The sequence below is a fragment of the Vanessa atalanta genome, chromosome 24, assembly GCF_905147765.1.
Source record: "Vanessa atalanta chromosome 24, ilVanAtal1.2, whole genome shotgun sequence".
Taxonomy (NCBI): Eukaryota; Metazoa; Arthropoda; class Insecta; order Lepidoptera; family Nymphalidae; genus Vanessa; species Vanessa atalanta.
In genome coordinates this window covers 6422537-6440568 of record NC_061894.1, presented here as the reverse complement: position 1 = coordinate 6440568, position 18032 = coordinate 6422537, and the positions used below count along the sequence as shown (strand labels likewise).

The window sequence follows — 18032 nt, the reverse complement described above, 5'->3', positions numbered from 1 at the left end:
TACAACTTTAAAATAGAGGAGGTTCAAACGTATGACGTCGGAGAGTCCGTCTCAATTCGGACAATCTATATGTAATCAGAAGTTAATTAAGTATCAGTTATTTTGGATAAATTATACATTTTAAAAATTGAACAGCACTGAACTCTCAAATTAAATCCGCTGTCATTTTGCGTTTATCGTCACTTTACATATAAGTAAAAAGTAAAATGTGTCTACGTCTAAATCTTATTGTCTCTTAGTGATTATAACGCAGAATTTAGCCACGACGGCGATTATCAAGTTCTCTAGTCTCCGACTACTGACTGCTGACAGGAGCAGTCGCGCTGAGTGTGCGGAAACCAACACGATTTTGTGGCTCTCATAGTGGGCTTAGATCAAGCTGAAGAGAATTGAAACTCGAAAGTTAACTCCTAATACAAATTGCATTTTTCCTGTAATATTTTTTTTTTTTACATTAGCAGCCTGTAAATTTCCCACTGCTGGGCTAAGACCTTCTCTCCTATTGAGGACAAGGTTTTGGAGCATATTTGATTAGAATATCGTATTTATTAAAAATAATTTCATAAAATCAACCCGAATTTGCAATATAATTGCCTTTTAATTATAATATGTAGACAAGACTGGCAAAATGGGACACCTGATGGAAAGTGGTCACCACCTCCCATAGACCTTGGCTCTAAGAAATTACCATCGCCAATGCGCCACCAACCTTGGGAGTAAAGATGTTAAATCCCTTGTGCCTCATACACTGACTCGCTCAGAACATTTCTTAGGACTTAGCATGTCCACATACTAATTATATAAATATAATAATATCAGTTACAGACAGAAACAAAGGGAGAGAAGAAGAAAAACAAGATATTTCTTTTCAATATTTAAAATAAACATTTTATTCTTATTAACATGCAGAAATACAAAAAAAACATTTAAACCTTCGCGGTTAAGCAATGTTCTCTTGATTTTTTCATAGAAAGGTCTATTGGACCTTCTTCGTACGACATTTCAGTCGCCTCGGGCTTGTCTATGGTTTTGTTGTGACAAATGAACCCATACAACGGCACCGGCTGAGGAACCTCCGATATTTTCAAGGTGCAGGATACGTGAGAACTTCTAGAGTGCATCCTTGAATAAAGAAAAAAATACTTAAAAATTTTAAATGCATTTATAGTTAAAATCTGAAGTGATTGCTTGCTTGAATGCGTTAATATTGTGGTAAATATTTCTAAAATAGAAAAAATATTTTAATTTATAATATTGGGGCGGACTGGCCAATGACCCACCTGATGATAAGTGTTCACCGCAGCCCACATATATAGGCACTGTAAGAAATTCCTCACAGCGCAAATGTGCCACCAACCTCGGGTCTTAAGATATTACGTCCCTTGTGCCACTGGCTCACTCACTCTTCAAACCGGAATACAACAATACTGAGCATTGCTGTTTGGTGGTAGAATATCTGATGAGTGGGTGGTACCTACCCAGAGGGGTTGCACAAAGCCCTACCACCAAGTACAAAGCCCTACCACCAATTGCAAAGCCATACCACCAAGTAAAATCCAATCAGACATTAACATGATCCCATAGACAATTACTCCTTTTTAACTATTCCCAACACTTTCGGATGGTTACAAATACAGCTGCAAAGGTGCCCTTACTTGTACTTCCGGCACGCGTCGGCCCGGTGGCGCTCCAGATAGCGGTGCTGGCTGAACGCCTTCCCGCAGTGCGAGCAGCGCCACTGCCACGTGTGGTGGCCGCGCGTGCGCTGGTGCGCGCGCAGGTTGGACCTGCGACGAGACACGCTCTACTCACTAACTCAGTGTGGGAGATCGAAACTGCATGATCTCCTATACTACTGTTATTACCGTGATATATATCTAGATGAGATGCAAGTAAGTTTGGTTTTTAAAAACTAAAAAGGTGTATCAGTCTATCTACCATCATTATGTTTGTAATTAGGCATTGTGTCTATGGCAAAATGACGTCGATCTTGGTGTCGTTGATTTTGTGTAGGACACTTTTAAAGATAACTACACTCATGTTAAGTTAACCTGTATTTTAATTGTTGATCAAATCAAATCAAAAACTATTTAAAGTGAAGCTACCACCGGTTCGGAATGTAGATTCTACCTAGTATAATTGCCTAGATAGTAAATTTCTTGCTGAAGGAATGAATTACTCAAATCTTCAAGTGTTTCTTGTTTCTAGAGCATAATTTCAACGCAAAATCTTAATAGAACGATTAATTATATATGCTATATTGTGATTATATGATGAAATTCTATAATTGGACTTACTATTGGAATCATTTATATTAATTTCAAAATAAAAGTTCGTTACTGATTTTTTTATATCTTTATTATTATACGGCTTAAGAGAGCATCATGCCGTTCGCCGTCACGGTGTACGAGTCGGTTTCACCCGCGAGGCTTTTAATTATGTATCCGTTGGTGATATACTAGTTGAATTGTGTATATGTGTATCATAGTTCAAGAATATACTAAATAAAATGTTGTATATAAGTATTGGAGTAATTAGTGTCCCGTAAATAAATTTAAAACTGATTCATATAAACGTTTTACTAACGTAGTGTAATGGAATACTGGAATAAATTATTGACGGAATACTGTTTTATTTTTATTTTCACGTACTATTTTTATTTATTTAATAAGACTATTAAATGCGACCTTACGGTAAGTGGTCACCACCGCTCATAGACAACGGCGCTTTAAGAAATATTAACCATTCCTTACATCACCTATGCGCCACTAAACTTGGGAACTAAGATTTTATGTCCCTTGTGCCTGTGATTACACTGGCTCACTCACCCTTCTAACCGGAACACAACAATACAGTGTACTGTTATTTGGTGGTAGAATATCTGATGAGTGGGTGGTACCTACCTAGACAGGCTTGCACAAACCCCTACCAAGTACTCTGTAATATAAGTAAGTCTGATTTAATATATCCTGCTGGGAAACCAGAAATTCATACAAAAACTTGTTCTGAAATAATCGTAGCGACATTTGTAGAGGAATATATTGCTTATACGTGTTGACAACAGATAACAAAATATGTTTACAAAAAAAACGAATAAACATCAACATTAATTACGAATGTTTTGTAATTATAAAAAATAAACCGAACGCTGTTTCACTTTTATATCATTAATTACATTTATTTATAAGCGTTTATCTTTAATAATATTATAAATGTGAAAGTAAGTCCGTCTGTCTGTCGGTCTGTTATAATTTTGTACGAAAGCTTGAATCCAAGGAAGCTCACAGGTTATATTTACTTTTTTATACCTAATACCTACGACAACCCAATCTAGTTAGAAATTTAGTCTTCTCTATATAGAGCCTATTCCAATGGATGTGGGAAAAAATATAAACAAACCTTAGATTTACGTATTTCATGCCATTTGCTAATAACTCAGCTATATTGTGCCCTACTGAGAGTCCATGATTAATATATCTTTATTTGTAATACAACACTATTACACTTAACTACTTATTTCCATTTTATTTTACTTCCAAAATTCCGATAACAGTTTCGTCGACGTTCAAAACGCCATTTTTTCGCAAATCCATAGTGAGTATTATAGATAAAGCAAGCCCACCAATGATATCGCGTCAAATTGCCATCAAATGTTATTTATTTGGCTTTTCTCCTCTTGTGGTTGGAATAAAGTATATATACAATATTTGCGTCAATCAATGAAAAACTACTGAACGTATTATTATGAGACTCATCACACTACACTCTTTTCACGATTGTCGGATTGCTTGATCTGGGTATAAAAGAGCAAGGGCATAGAGAGTGAGCCTGTGTTTGCACACACACACAGTGCCGGCTGGCCATTGAGATTTGCTAAAGGATATTACAACACTAATAACTTTTTAATTGACTGCACACCTTGGGAATGAAATGATCGCCTCCAGGCTGTTTCAAATAACTAAAATATAATTATTATTGTACATGCAAAATGGAAAAAATATATATATATCCCGCTGAGTTTCTTTCGCCGGTTCTTCTCAGGTCCGAGGTGTTAAATTCCGAACCGGTGGTAGATTTTTGACAATCAATAAGCAAGTGTAAACACTTCTATATTGAATAAAGATTTTTGACTTTGACTTTGACTGAAATCATGACCATTGTCCAACGGTTGACGAACATCCCATATACCAAAAATACAAGATTAAGCTAGAACATATATTGTGACCTATTGTGAATTGTAATATACTCACCGGTCTGCGAAGGTCCTGCCGCAGTGCGGATGAGGACAAGGGAAGGGCCGCTCCCCAGTGTGGAGGCGGAGATGCCCCTTCAGCACCCAGGGCCTGTCGAAACCTTTGCCGCAGTACGAGCACACGTGGCTGGCTCGCGGACGTGGCTCCCATTCGCGGAATTTTGCACATTCTTCTAGATATAAATACATTTTGGTTTTTATTTTGTATGCAGGTAGACTGACAAATGAGCGATTTGATGGTAAACATGACTATTTAGTGGTGACCCAATGCAAATCAATATTACCACTGTAAAAAATATTGACCATTAGTTACAACAACAATCCGCCACAAGCCTTGGGAACTAAGATATTACATTCCTTTTACTTGTAGTTACACTGGCTCACTCACCCTTCAAATTGGAACACACCATTGCTCAGCTTAAGCGGGTAATATTGCATTCTATTCGAAGTGCTATCTCTAACTTTGGCGATTCAAAATCCGTTCTGAGCGGATATCTACATCCTATAAGGCTTACCTGCCAAATTTCAAGATTGTAGGTGTTACAGTTTCTGAGGTTTCGTGATTAATCAGTCAGTGGTTATTCGCTTTGATATATATACATAAGTATATTGAGTCATACAAATATGTTAGTACTCTATTCAATAGTAAATTTATACAACGAGTTTTAAAATGTCTTCCGAACTCACCTTTATCGACCAAATTAACTTTCATTTCTTCAGTAATCTGACATTCCACGTTTTCCTTGTCGAACGATTCCTTACAGAACAGTAGTTCCTTGTTAAGTTTCTCATCTGCATTATTTTCGACCAAACTCTTCAATTTCTCGGCAATTTTGTCGATTTCCGAACCTTTGACCGGTTTCGCTTTGAGTTCTCGGTTCTTAATCTCTTCGATGATCGGCGCCAAAGGTGACTTTTTATCTTTTTTTAAATCATTCCTTTGTGGCAAAGGCGCTTGTTTCGTGCGCTTATATCGTCTTGTCTTTTTTTCAGTGAAAATCTTCCTTTCGGTCTTCGCCTCGTTGGATCGTAGGTTGTAAATCTTTTCGTCGCGCTTCGTGGTCGTTTTCTTCGGTTCGGGATTATTTACCGGTTTTTCGTTTTCCAAAGCGTAATCGTAACATTCAGTGTCTATGAAGTGTTGTATGAACTGGCTTTTCTTTAATAACTGAAGGTAGAATCGCGTAGAGATCGGTACTTTGTCGTGGTATATCGTTTCGTTATTTTTTAATAAAGTTTTCTGTTTCTTATTTTGAAGTTTAGGGACACGTGGAATCTTTGTATCTTCTGGAAATATATTTTTTATAAATAAACTGCGGCTACATCAGGCTAGTGTTGTGATTGGACAAACTTGTTAAGTACTTAACTGTATAAACAAAGTATGAAATTTGATAAAATAATAATCAAAACAATACTTATTGGTAGGGATTTGTGCAAGCTAGTCAGTGAGTAGGCAAAACCACTCATCAGATATTCTGCCATCAAACAGCCATACTTAGTATTATTGTGTTTCGGTTTGAAGGGTTTATTTATTTATAGAAAAAGTCACATCATCAACTTATCACTAATCACTTGTTAAAAATTAATATCTGATGTGATGTGATATAACATTCAAAATACGTCTTTAAAGGGGTAAACAACATTGAGCATCAAAGTATTTTTGATATAGTTTATATAAACCAAACTAACTAACACTTAACATATTCATTCCATGATTGGTGGTGAATTGATGTCTAACTACAGACACAAGGGACACATCCTCCTCAAGTAGGTGACCCGACTAAGAGCACTAGAGGTGACTATGAGCGATGGTTACCACTCACCATCAGGTGACCCATTTGTCCGACCGCCAGCTTACATCATAAGAAAGCCCAACTTATTACCAAATGTTAAAACATACCATTTAAATAATAATAACAAAAACAAAATTACAATTATAAACCAAAATATCATACAGACAATATTACGCTTTTTTTTACAACTATATAAATGACACTTACCTTAAATATATTCTAAAATAAAATATTTTTGCCGTATACGATCGCTGTGTCTATAATAAATAAATTGTATACACTAATTTTAATTAATTTTAATAATCATCTTTAAAACAACAACAATATTAAATTTTGCGTCTAAAAATAAAATAATTATTTTATATGAAATATATAATAACAAAAAAATCTTTATAAAATATATGTAAAGGCAAGTTTTCATGTAAAAAGCACCTGTTTCATGTGTAAAAGATCCTTGACGAGGACGCACAGAGTTCAAATAACACCTAGGCATTATATTTAATACTAGAAAAAGTATAATATACTTAAAATATATTATTTAATACACATAATCTAATGATGTAAATGTAATACTGTAAGGCACTTGTTGAGATACGACAGCTGGAAACAAGCAAAAACAGCGTTTTATTTTTAAGAATTCCGAATTTAAACGATGGCGGCTGTCCCCTCGGCTGCCAGTTTGATTGCCACAGATGATTTATGATGTTTAAATTTAAAGCTCCTTCCACACCCATAGCGTACATAACTCGTGGTATTTATAGTTTATAAATATTGATTATGATATTAACGTAAAAGTATAAACATACTCTTTATTAACGAATAAATTAGAAAAAAATATAATTATTATTAAGTATTTATGTCTATTTATAAAATAAAAAACGATAAAACTTATTGAGTTTTGTTTCAAACATAACATTAATAAAATTAAATTAACAAATAAATGCTGATTAGTTAAAATTATTTGGCAAATATATAAAAACTCTTTGGTCTTAAAGCTTTCAACGATTGAACGTGAAAAGCGTGAAAATGACGCGCGCGCGGAAACTGCGGAGGGGGAGACGAGAAAACGCGCATCGATTTATTCGCGTACGGGGACTCGGTGCGGTTGGACGTGTCATTCGAATTAAAATTTACCGCTCGACGATCGTAGCCGGGCGATGCTAAACAATGATAGAATGTTCGTTCGTTTGTTTTCGTAAATTACACTGTGTCTAGTGCGGTTTTTGGACGTATGTGGTAGTGAAAAGGTGGTGGCCGGTCCGGCGAAGTCATGGGCAATTCTTGCAGCTCAGGCCAAGCTCATAAGGACAAGGATAGTGTCTCCCAGCATTCTGAAGAGTGAGTACCACTTATACGTGAAGGTCGTCGGTCACAATAGACTACAAGACGGACATAATGATAACATTGTATTATTTGTTTTACAATAATGTCCGGTAGCGAGATAAGCGCAGATGTGATCAAAATAAATCAATACATTGACAACGCTTGCCTACAGGTTGTTCGGATGATTTTTTCTACTACAAAAAATGTTTTTTGTCTATATAAAAAAAATAATTATTTTTAAAATTATTTAATAATCAATCATGCAATTTTTTTTTTTAATTTATAGATAATTTATTGTAGGCACGATTAATTTTAATGTACATAAATAATATGATTTACAAAAAAAGAATAAGTACATCTTTATTAGATATATATAAATATAAATTATTATATAATTTTAATAAAAATAAATACTATATTTTTTAATAAATATCACGAAATATGATGAAACGAAAGGAGTTTTTTTATAATAATTTCTATTAAGAGAAACTTTGATTGTTTTTTTTTTTAATTTACATTTTATCATAGTTGCATTGAATACAAGCCTTTTAATATACAGCATAATTAATAATTATCATCATCCAGTGTTCCTAAGTCTACTATTGGACGTAGACCTCTCATTGGAGGCCTATTAAGAATACATTCTACGATATGGGTTTCAAGATATTTTACGTAAATACCGTAATATAAGTAATGAACAGTTTATAATACTTTACAATGAGCCCTTGCAAAAATAGAGTCGTTTGAAGTTTTATTGGTCGTATAACATTGTCTTCTATATTTATATATTACTGATAGATATTAAAGTTAAGAAATGTAGTTCGTACACGAAGGTCGAAGATTGAAAGCCTAACGCATTTTTTTTTAATTTTTACTTTAAAAAAAAGTGTGACCATACAATATGCTTGTAGTTAGTTTGTATATTTTCGTTCGTTGGAAAATTATAAATACTATACAGTTTTATAATTTCGCGCGGGTAACGCTGCGGGTTCAGCTAGTGAATAATAATATCAAAATAATACGAAATTCGTCGGAATTATTTAATATTTCAACGATACGTTATAGTAAAGAACATGGAGGCCTATTACTAGCGATAGGAATCTGCTCTATTTTGATTATAATTACAATAAAAAGAGGAGAAAATTGCCTAATGGTATGTGGTCACCGTCCAGAAACTGGCACTGTATAAACCAATAGCAAACCTATAATACGTACAGGCACAAAGCTCTCCCACCAGACCGATGGACGTACCGCAAGTAAAAGCTAGTTAAAGTAATCTTGAATAAGCATAACACAAATCGATACTAATATTATAATTGCGAAAGTAGGTATTTCTATATGTCTGTCTGCTATGCCTTCACGATCAAACCATCGAACCAAAATTTCTTGAACTCAAATTAAAGACATCAGCTACTTTTGTATACCTAAAAACGACCAGCCCCTGAAACTCTAGCAAAGTCACGTGCGATAAGTATTAAATAAAAGTAAAACTAATATATAACTGAACTCAGCACATGAACATCACAAACATCAAACATCAAATTGGAGATAAAGGTAACGTAAATAAAATATATAAATGTTTCGTTTATTCAATATTTCGTTTCATTTTCTCCGCCCATAGATATTCGCACTGAAATATTAACAGTTTGTATATCGCCAATGCGCTGCCAATCTTGGAAACTAAGATGTCTCTTGTACCTGTAGTACTGGCTTACTTATCCTTCGATTTGGAAGACAAAACTACTAATACTATTGTATAAAGGCCTTCAAAACACAAACGAATCGGCTAGCTTTTGAGGGTAAAGGGTTTAAAAAAATATATATTTTTATTTATTTAACATGGGAATGTTAAATAAATAAATATATATATATTTTTCGTTTTAGTATCGTAAAATATAACTAGATAATTATATTTAGTTCATAAACGAAATTCAATAAAGTTTTTTCAGGTTGGAACTCGCAATTGTCGTTTATGATTCACCTTTACTAGCCACTAAATCATTTTGGATTTAAATACAATTTTTTTTTTATTATTCGAGTAAAAATCTTTTGAATCGTCATACAATGTTGAATTAAATGTAAACTTACAGTCTACTTTCCGAACCGGTGGTGGTTCGGAAAGTAGACTCCACCGAGAAGAACCGGCAAGAAACTCAGTAGTCACTCTTCCACCATTTTAATAACAGTGTATGTCAGTACAGAACAATTAAACATTTATATATCTTGTCTAGAAATCAAAAAATACTCCAAGCTTTTTTGTCTTTCATATATAATAATAAATATTGGACAACATCACATACATCACTCTGATCCCAATGTGAGTAGCTAAAGCACTTGTGTTATGGGAAATCAGACGTAACGACGGTACCACAAGCACTCAGACCCAAGACAACGTAGAAAACTAATGAACTATTTCTACATCGATTCGGCCGGGAATCGAACCATAGTGTACACACTATTCGACCACGGAGGTCGTCATACAATATTGTATTGAGTAATATGCCTTATTTATGAATGTTTTTCTAACAGGAGTTTTATTTTTTTTTAATAGGCCAAATAAAGATTTTATTAAACTAACTGTTTCAGTGAAGGAATGCGAGAACGTTAACATATAAGCACTGACTGAAATCGCGTGCTATTAAAAGCATTAAATACCACTTTCTTGTATATAAAAAAGCAATTAATTACATGAAAATTCAAAGTTACTTGAATGAATATTCAATTTAATTTGTAATTATAATTCTCGACCTAAAATGTCATTATAACGCTCGGCTGTGTAGGAAAATATCGTGAGGAAAGCTTCATGTGTCGAATGGAAATGTCACGTGTGACCCGCATTTGAGTAGCCTGGTGGGATAAACTTTCTCAAAGGAGTGGAGGTGATCGGCCAGAAGTGGAAGATTCAGATTTTATTCAGAATATTAAATTTTGTTTAGAGTTTATCTTCAATATAAAAAAAAATATTATACTGAGATATTATGATTATGCAGAGTATTGGGGAGATTTCACTGAGTTGGGCTTTGTGTATGTTGGTCCCAAGGTTGGTGACGCATTGGTGTTATGAGAAAAGATTAATATTTGTTACAGTACCATATGTCTATGGTCAGTTGTATGGGCAGTGGTGACCACTTACTATCCGTTGGCCCATTTGCCAGTCCGTCTAACAGTGACATAAAAGTTATTTTTATTAATTTAGTTTTTAATTTTTTCATATATTTTCGATACGTACAGACCATCAATATTTTTCTTCCAACAATATCTCTATTATATAATAAGCTATTCAGCTAACCCAGCGCTGTAAATTAAGTTTTCATCATAACACAGCAGTTTTAATTTCGCTGTGAATTATTATTAAAGCGCTTTCGCTCCAACTTTTTAAATAAACTGAAAAAGTAAAGCGCTTGAAACAATATTACTTTAAACTTAATAGATAAAAGTATCAAACAGATCGTCAGGAGTTAATAAACTTGGTAAGAAAAAACACAAAAGTTTTAACTTTATAAATTATCCGACAAAATCAAACATTTTCAAATATTTTCGTTGCTGGTTGATCAGGACGACGTCTTAAATTTAGTCGTAATATAATTTTTAGTGTTGGAATTATATTATGAAATGATACATCTACCCATGGTGGTAGGGTATTCTTCAAGTATCTCTGGGTACGTACCCTCATACAGAAATACTTAGTATAGTTGAGTTCTGGTTTAAAAGGTGAGTAAACCAATGTAACTACCGGCATTAAGGACGTAAAATATTTTTTCCTATGGTTGGTGGCGTATTGGCGAAGTAAGGAATGGGGTCCATTCAACTATTACGAAAGCAAAATTTTAGTAGTGTTTAGCCCGACTCTACCCTTAACAGCTAAAATATGCAAAAATCTTACCAACCATTAGGCTAGCATTAGCATTAGCAGCCAGTAAATGTCCCACTGCTGGGATAAAGGCCTCCTCTCCCTTTGAGGAGAAGGTTTGGAGCATTTTCCACCACGCTGCTCCAATGCGGGTTGGCGGAATACACATGTGGCAGAATTTCGTTGAAATTAGACACATGCAGGTTTCCTCACGATGTTTTCCTTCACCGCCGAGCACGAGATGAATTATAAACACAAATTAAGCACATGAAAATTCAGTGGTGCCTGCCTGGGTTTGAACCCGAAATCATCAGTTAAGATGCACGCGTTCTAACCACTGGGCCATCTCGGCTCCCCCATTAGGCTAACGCAAATATTTTAAAAATAATCACCTTGGTTTTTTATTCTTATTCATTTGCCGACGTAATCACCGTACCCTTACCGAAGCATTCTTTATTCGGATATAGGTACTTCGATGCTGTACTAAATAGATATTACCCAATCTTGTTAATATATATATAGAGTAATTAAACTCAAAATGATTTTTATGCAAATAGGCTCCTAAAAGTAACTTTTAATCATCATGTGATAATATTAAATTATATATAAAACTACCATCGTTCTGAATGTATTATATCGAGAAGAACCGGCTAGAGACTCTGAATTATATGATATTTAATTGAAATACAAAGCTCAAGAAAACTAGGGCGTGTCTAAGAAGAGAAGATGAATCGTCCTTATAACACTGTTAAATTAAAAATAGACTTAAAATCAATTTACCAATACTTACAATCGAATTAGTCTCAACTTCTTGTTTCGTGAAATTATAAATCGTGATTAGACATCTTACACAAATATATTAATTTATTGATAACAGCAAACGATCCGTTAAAGGAAAGAGTACCTTTTATTTGTAGTACTATCCTATTGTTCTACGCTTAAATTGCTTATCTTATATACAAAAAGATTGTAATCACTACCGGCCTTACTTGTTTAACGGGTGTTTCGTTAAACACAGATTTATCTCTTTCTGACGTTATTGATTTTACATTTGAAAGAAGAAGACGGCATGTTTTACTAATCACACCCCAAACAACATTTATAGGTTAAGCCGTGCTGACCAGAATTATAATTAGGTTTTCGAAAGAGGGCCTTATTACTTATGCTCTATTCCAGTCATAAGAGGAGGAAAGACAAATAAACAACATTTGACAGCATATTGACGCAATATCATGGGGTCGAGACTTTGATTAATCTACGATATTCACTATGGATTTGCAAAAAATTCCGTCTTGAACGTCGACGAAACTGTTGTCGGAATTACGGAAGTGAAATTAAAGAGGAAATAAGTGGTTAAGTTCAATAGTATTGTATTATAAATAAAGATATATTTATTATAAACTCTCAGTAGTGCACAATATAGCTGAGTTATTAGCGAATCACATGAAATCGCAACGATTGTAAATTTGTCTGGGTACCCAGCCAAGTAAGTATTGTAACGGCAAACCACAATACTTAGTATCGTTGTGTTCCGATTTCAAAGGTAAGTTCAGCAGTTTAACTACAGAGACGGGTCATAACATCTCAATACCCAATACTGGTGGCGCATTGGCGATTCAAGGAATGGTTAATATTTCTTACAGCACCGATATTTATGGGCGATAGAGACTACCAGGTGGTCCATTTAGTCGTAAGCCTACCAATTTCAGTTCCTAAAAACTCTAAGGTTTATTTATCTCTACTACTTCGATTGGAATTGGCTAAACAAACTTGAGCTGAGATGGCCCAGTGGTTAGAACGCGTATATCTTAACTGATAATTTTGAGTTCAAACCCAGGCATGCACCACTGAATTTTATTGTGCTTAATTTGTGTTTATAATTCATCTCGTGCTCGGCGTTGATAGAAAACATCCTGAGGAAACCTGCATGTGTCTTTCAACGAAATTCTGCCACATGTGTATTCCACCAACTCGCATTGGAGCAGCGTGGTGGAATATGCTCCAAACCTTCTCCTCAAAGAGAGAGTAAGCCTTAGCCCAGCAGTGGGAAATTTACAGGCTGTTAATGTAATTTAAAAACAAATCCAATATTTCAACAAAACGATGTTATAATTCCATGTATGTCGGTAACATTGTAGGATGACGTGTATGTTGCACACATACAAACAATCACACAACAAGCGTGACACCCACACCGAGCTAAACACTTATATTATCATTTATTAACCTAAATTCTTGCAATATTATTACAGCATGAATTCGTTGTACATATCTGGTATAAATAGCTACCCGTCCGAACTTCGTACACGAAATAAAATAGCCCATGATATTCCTTTAAATTATTTTACATTTTGTTGTATTTGTTTTTTTTTTATGTTTCAAAAAGTACATTAATTTGGGCCACCTGATGGTTAGGGCATTACCACCCATAGACAATAGTGCTGTAAGAAATATTAACCATTCCTTACATCACCAATGCACCACGTACCTTGGAAACTACGATGTTATGTCCCTTGTGTCTGTAGTTATACTGGCTTACCCTTCAAACTGGAACTGAACAATACTGGGTACTGTTATTTGGTGGTAGAATATCTAGTATATGAGGTGGTACCTACGCAGAATATATGAAATTTAGACTAGGTTTACAGGGTGAAAAATGTTATTGCTTTTTGCAGATTAATAATTCTCTTAATCAGCGTAAATCATAAACCATAAAATTACCTTTTAACGACAAGATTACGTAACATTAAAAAAATCTACTGTTATTAAATTTCATATTTATGTACTGACGACGTAAATCTTTGGAAGCGATTACACATTTTATTGAACGCAAATCAAATTCTGAAATGTCTTACAAACAATATGAACCCAAGATCGATTCCAAGCAGTCACGTTCCTTCCAGTCTGGATGGCGGTGGTAAATTCTGCTAGAATTCTTGCCACCACTCTGCAATCATTATTTATACAGTACCTATTTTTAATTGTAATTTGTACTAAATATAAATAAATCTTAAGTAGATTATATTGACGCCTACCTTAAGGTTCTACAGTTATTTGCTACGCGTCATCATGAACTTTGCGTAGGCTCTTCTGGCCCAAGTCGCCACGCAAAATTGATTCCTTAAAGATGAGTAAAAGTAAATAAATAAGATCAGTATTATGACTTATATAAAAAGAACACCAAATCCACGGACAAAATGACTGGAGATACAAATAAAACAATAAATATATACAAATCTTCGTACGTTTGTATGAAACTGAACTCCTCCTGAGCGGTTTTGTCGATTTCTTTGTTCGGAGATTGGAACCGGTAGGTGGCGATGTGATCGGTCAGTAAATACAATTCTAATTACACCCGGATGAAGTTAGGACGGCAGCTATTTATCTTCTTCTATCTTTGTATCGGCAAGAAGATCGCTGAATATTTTGATGTGAAAGTAACATTATATTCTGCGTGTTTCAGAGAAGATTTTTGACTTAATATTGTCGTACAAAATAATTGAACATTATTATTCATAACGTAACCACAGAAAAACGTGGACAAGTATCTTTATAAGAAAAAGATTTGGGGCTAAGCACAGAAGCACAGGAACAGATAATGGCGCTAACCTGTGTTTGAAGGATCTTTGAATAAAATTCACGTGTTGTTTCCTAGCCATCTCCGTTTTGAAGGGTGAGTGAACCAGTGTAATGTAATGAACAGCCATGTACACGTAACATCTTCTCAGCTCCCCTAATCGATGGCATATTTACCGTGTGAGCGTTGGTTTAATGCTGTGTGTGTGTGTGTGTGTGTAATTACTGATAATCAATTTGAAGAACCATGCCATCGCAATTTCACCCCGGTTTCACAATTAAGCGATTAAAATAAGCAATTAAAAGTATTTCATTAGATTAAATAGAATTTTGCATTTATTCACACATCATGCGACCCACGTACAAAATAACGCGCATACTTGCATTGTTAGTGGTCGCAGTCCGACGCGATGAATTTAAAATGGTTGACATAAAAACTAGACATATATAAATCTATTTATAAAAAGCTGAGGATGTTGGGATGTCTGTGTTTTTTCAATAAAATAGAGAGAGACTTCAAAAGATTATTTGATATATAACGAAATTAACACGACTACGGTATATGTTATATCCTCGTAACTGATTTCGGCCTAACCATCCGCGCAGCAGATATATGTCTGGTGGACATCGACCTTAGTTGCTGGCGGTGACCAACAGGTGCACCAAGTTGCTCAAGAAGGCGACAGTGAGGATGGATTTGTTTTGTTGCAGTCTTAGTGAGCTCATAAAGATCCCATCTGGACTATATCCTTTATAACGTATAACTCATTTAAAATATTTTTAAAAACATGCTGTATTATTAAATTAGGACAACCATGTCCTGCAATGATACCTATATATACGATTTTGATAATTAAACAAATATAACGCCGAAAATCAAGTGTACTCTCTATTTCCTTTCATGTGATGGAATATCCATTCCAATACAACTAAAAGAGTTCAGGTCCAGGACAATATAGAGTTGAGAGTTGGAAGTGAACCATTCCTAACTAATTCTGTACTATATTGTTCATTGTAAGCATTTACAAAATTAGATAAACCTATATTAGTTTCATTTAGTGTTACAGCTCAGGGTATTTTATTTTCTAAAATTGTTAAAGTTTTTTACTAGGATTATGATTTAAGGGTATTTTAATTAATAGGAATTTGATTTTTTTTTAGAGTTGGTCACATTAGTATTCCGCTAGTTCTCGTTAAAATATATTTTTGGAACAGTTATTTAAAGCACCTTTACGCCTTTAGCCGTCTGGTTATCTATGATGTTATAGCCCTGTGCTTGAAATTACACTGACTCACTTCCCTTTCAATATATATTGCCTGTCGGTAGAATAATTGAGGAGTGCGTGGTACCCACACATTTAAACAAAAGCCATTGATAAAAATGTGTAAACTAAATAGCCTTATATGTAAACAAATCACACACCAACTGTGTACCAATCAAAAGTAATAAAGGAAGCATTCAGTAAGAGGAGTTATATTCGTTATAAAACAGTGTAACAAATCTCCCACTGTTAGTGGACAGTACCGAAATGTTCCCAAAAATATGATAAACAGAATAATCAAAGGTTTTAACCGATAAAGATAAGAGAATTACTAAATATGAGAGATATACTACATCAGATACATGAAACCAATGTGTACAAATACATATTTAATTCTGCCTCCGGACCCAAAGGTTGCTGTAGGAGCCTCAAAAACAAAACTTGTAAAAATACATCAGAGAAGGCTCATGTTAGCTCCGCACTGAACTGATAATTAACCTCATAGCTACAATTTCCGAGAACGTATGGTAAGGTACTTCATTATTTATTTTGTTCTGTTTGTGTGTTATAGCAAGTACATATTAGCAAAGGACAGATTTTTGGTTGGTCCTCACGTTTGCATTCATTTCGTAATGTAGAAGTCTTAAAAATGAATTTGAATTATTCGCATATAATTATTACAGAAATATAAGGATGATTATGATTCGATATAGCGAAGTTGTTCGTTTCATGAACTAAATTAGTGTTTTTAATGCTCATCTCATGCTCGGGGAAGAAGGAAAGATCTGAGGAAACGTAAATAAGTTGGATAAGAATCTGCCACACGTATATCTCGCATTGGCATTCGTGGAATTTCGTCCAAACGTTCTCCTCTATTAGACAAAATTTCTTAAGTCAGCCGTAGGACATTCATAGGCTTTTATATTTTACTTTTACTCAAACGTCAAACCGAAACACCTCTATTCCAACCAAAAGAAGCCAACAGCAAAATAAAAAACAGGACATCAAATTGACGCGAAATAATTGGTCGAGAGCCTCAATAATCTATGATATTATTTATGGATTTGCAAAAAAATTGCGCTTTGCACTGTTATCGGAGCTTCGGAGTAAAAGTGGCCATCAGATGACCCTTTTGCTCGTCGGACTACCTATATCATAAAAAAATGCATCAAAATTTGCATGCCAGTAGCAGTGCCACCTGTCAAGTCCAAATTTGACTAAAACCATACAGACGTCCAAAACAGTCCAAAACAGTTAATGAAATATTCAATTTTATAAAAATTACAAACTACAGAATTTTATATACTTGGTGAAAGGGTTTTGTTCAAACCCGTCTGGGTAGATACAACCAATGCATCAGATACTATACCTCCAAACAAACATACACAGTACTGTTGTGTTCCGGTTTGAAGGGTGAGTGAGCTAGTGTAAGTACATAATATTTAATTCCCATGGTTGGTGGCGGGCGCATTGGCGATGTAAGGGATGGTTAATATTTCTAACAGTGCCAACGTCTATGAGCGGTGGTGACCATCAGGTGGCCCATATACTCGTCCGTCATACGTATATATACCATAATATATATATGTATAAAGATACAACTCTCTTTGTGAATAAGTTAGTTTACCAAGTGGTTCAATTTAGTTCTATTCAGAAGGATCAAAAGATTGCCCTTTAAAGCGATTGTCCTAATTATACTAAGTGTTGTCACACCCTGCCCTGTCACTATCAATCATTGTCGCTCTGCATGTACATAGAATATCAAACAAAACAAAATGTTTATATTGAAGAAATCATATAAAATTCTAATTAAAAATAAACCTTACTTCAATTTTTTTTTCTTCATATTTAAACAAGAACAGACGTGAGTGTTTAAAAGAAGAATTATCCAAGTAATGCCCATAAATGACGTTCTGAGGTAGCAAAGATAATAAATATAAACGAGAGGTGAGACCACGCGGTTGGACCGACGTTGT

At 34.6% G+C, this 18032-nt stretch overlaps 2 protein-coding genes across 4 annotated transcripts in view; one reads left to right on the top strand and one right to left on the bottom strand.

Annotated features, from left to right (window-relative positions):
- Positions 1-926: 926 nt before the first annotated feature.
- Positions 927-6538, bottom strand: LOC125073540 (zinc finger protein 461-like). Its single transcript, XM_047684401.1, has 5 exons — positions 6478-6538; positions 4940-5539; positions 4251-4425; positions 1656-1787; positions 927-1122 (listed from the first exon to the last, which is right to left on the bottom strand). The coding sequence occupies exons 1-5, from the start codon at positions 6536-6538 to the stop codon at positions 927-929; spliced, it is 1164 nt and encodes a 387-aa protein (XP_047540357.1).
- A 604-nt stretch (positions 6539-7142) lies between these two features.
- The window catches only part of LOC125073421 (NACHT domain- and WD repeat-containing protein 1), a 57949-nt gene continuing 47059 nt past the window's right edge, over positions 7143-18032 (top strand). For all 3 annotated transcript variants that reach the window (XM_047684244.1, XM_047684243.1, XM_047684242.1), the window contains exon 1: positions 7143-7383. In XM_047684244.1, coding sequence (XP_047540200.1) covers positions 7316-7383 — 68 coding nt within the window. In that variant the 5' untranslated portion in view covers positions 7143-7315. The remainder of the gene's footprint in view (positions 7384-18032) is intronic.

Excerpts from the sequence above, each read along its gene's own strand:
- LOC125073540 (XM_047684401.1), bottom strand. The coding sequence starts at position 6,538 with ATGCCTAGGTGTTATTTGAACTCTGTGCGTCCTCGTCAAGGATCTTTT. Across the intron at positions 4,426-4,939 it reads AGTTAATTTGGTCGATAAAG|AAGAATGTGCAAAATTCCGC; the intron begins GTGAGTTCGGAA and ends ATTTATATCTAG. Across the intron at positions 1,788-4,250 it reads GGCAGGACCTTCGCAGACCG|GTCCAACCTGCGCGCGCACC; the intron begins GTGAGTATATTA and ends GTCTCGTCGCAG.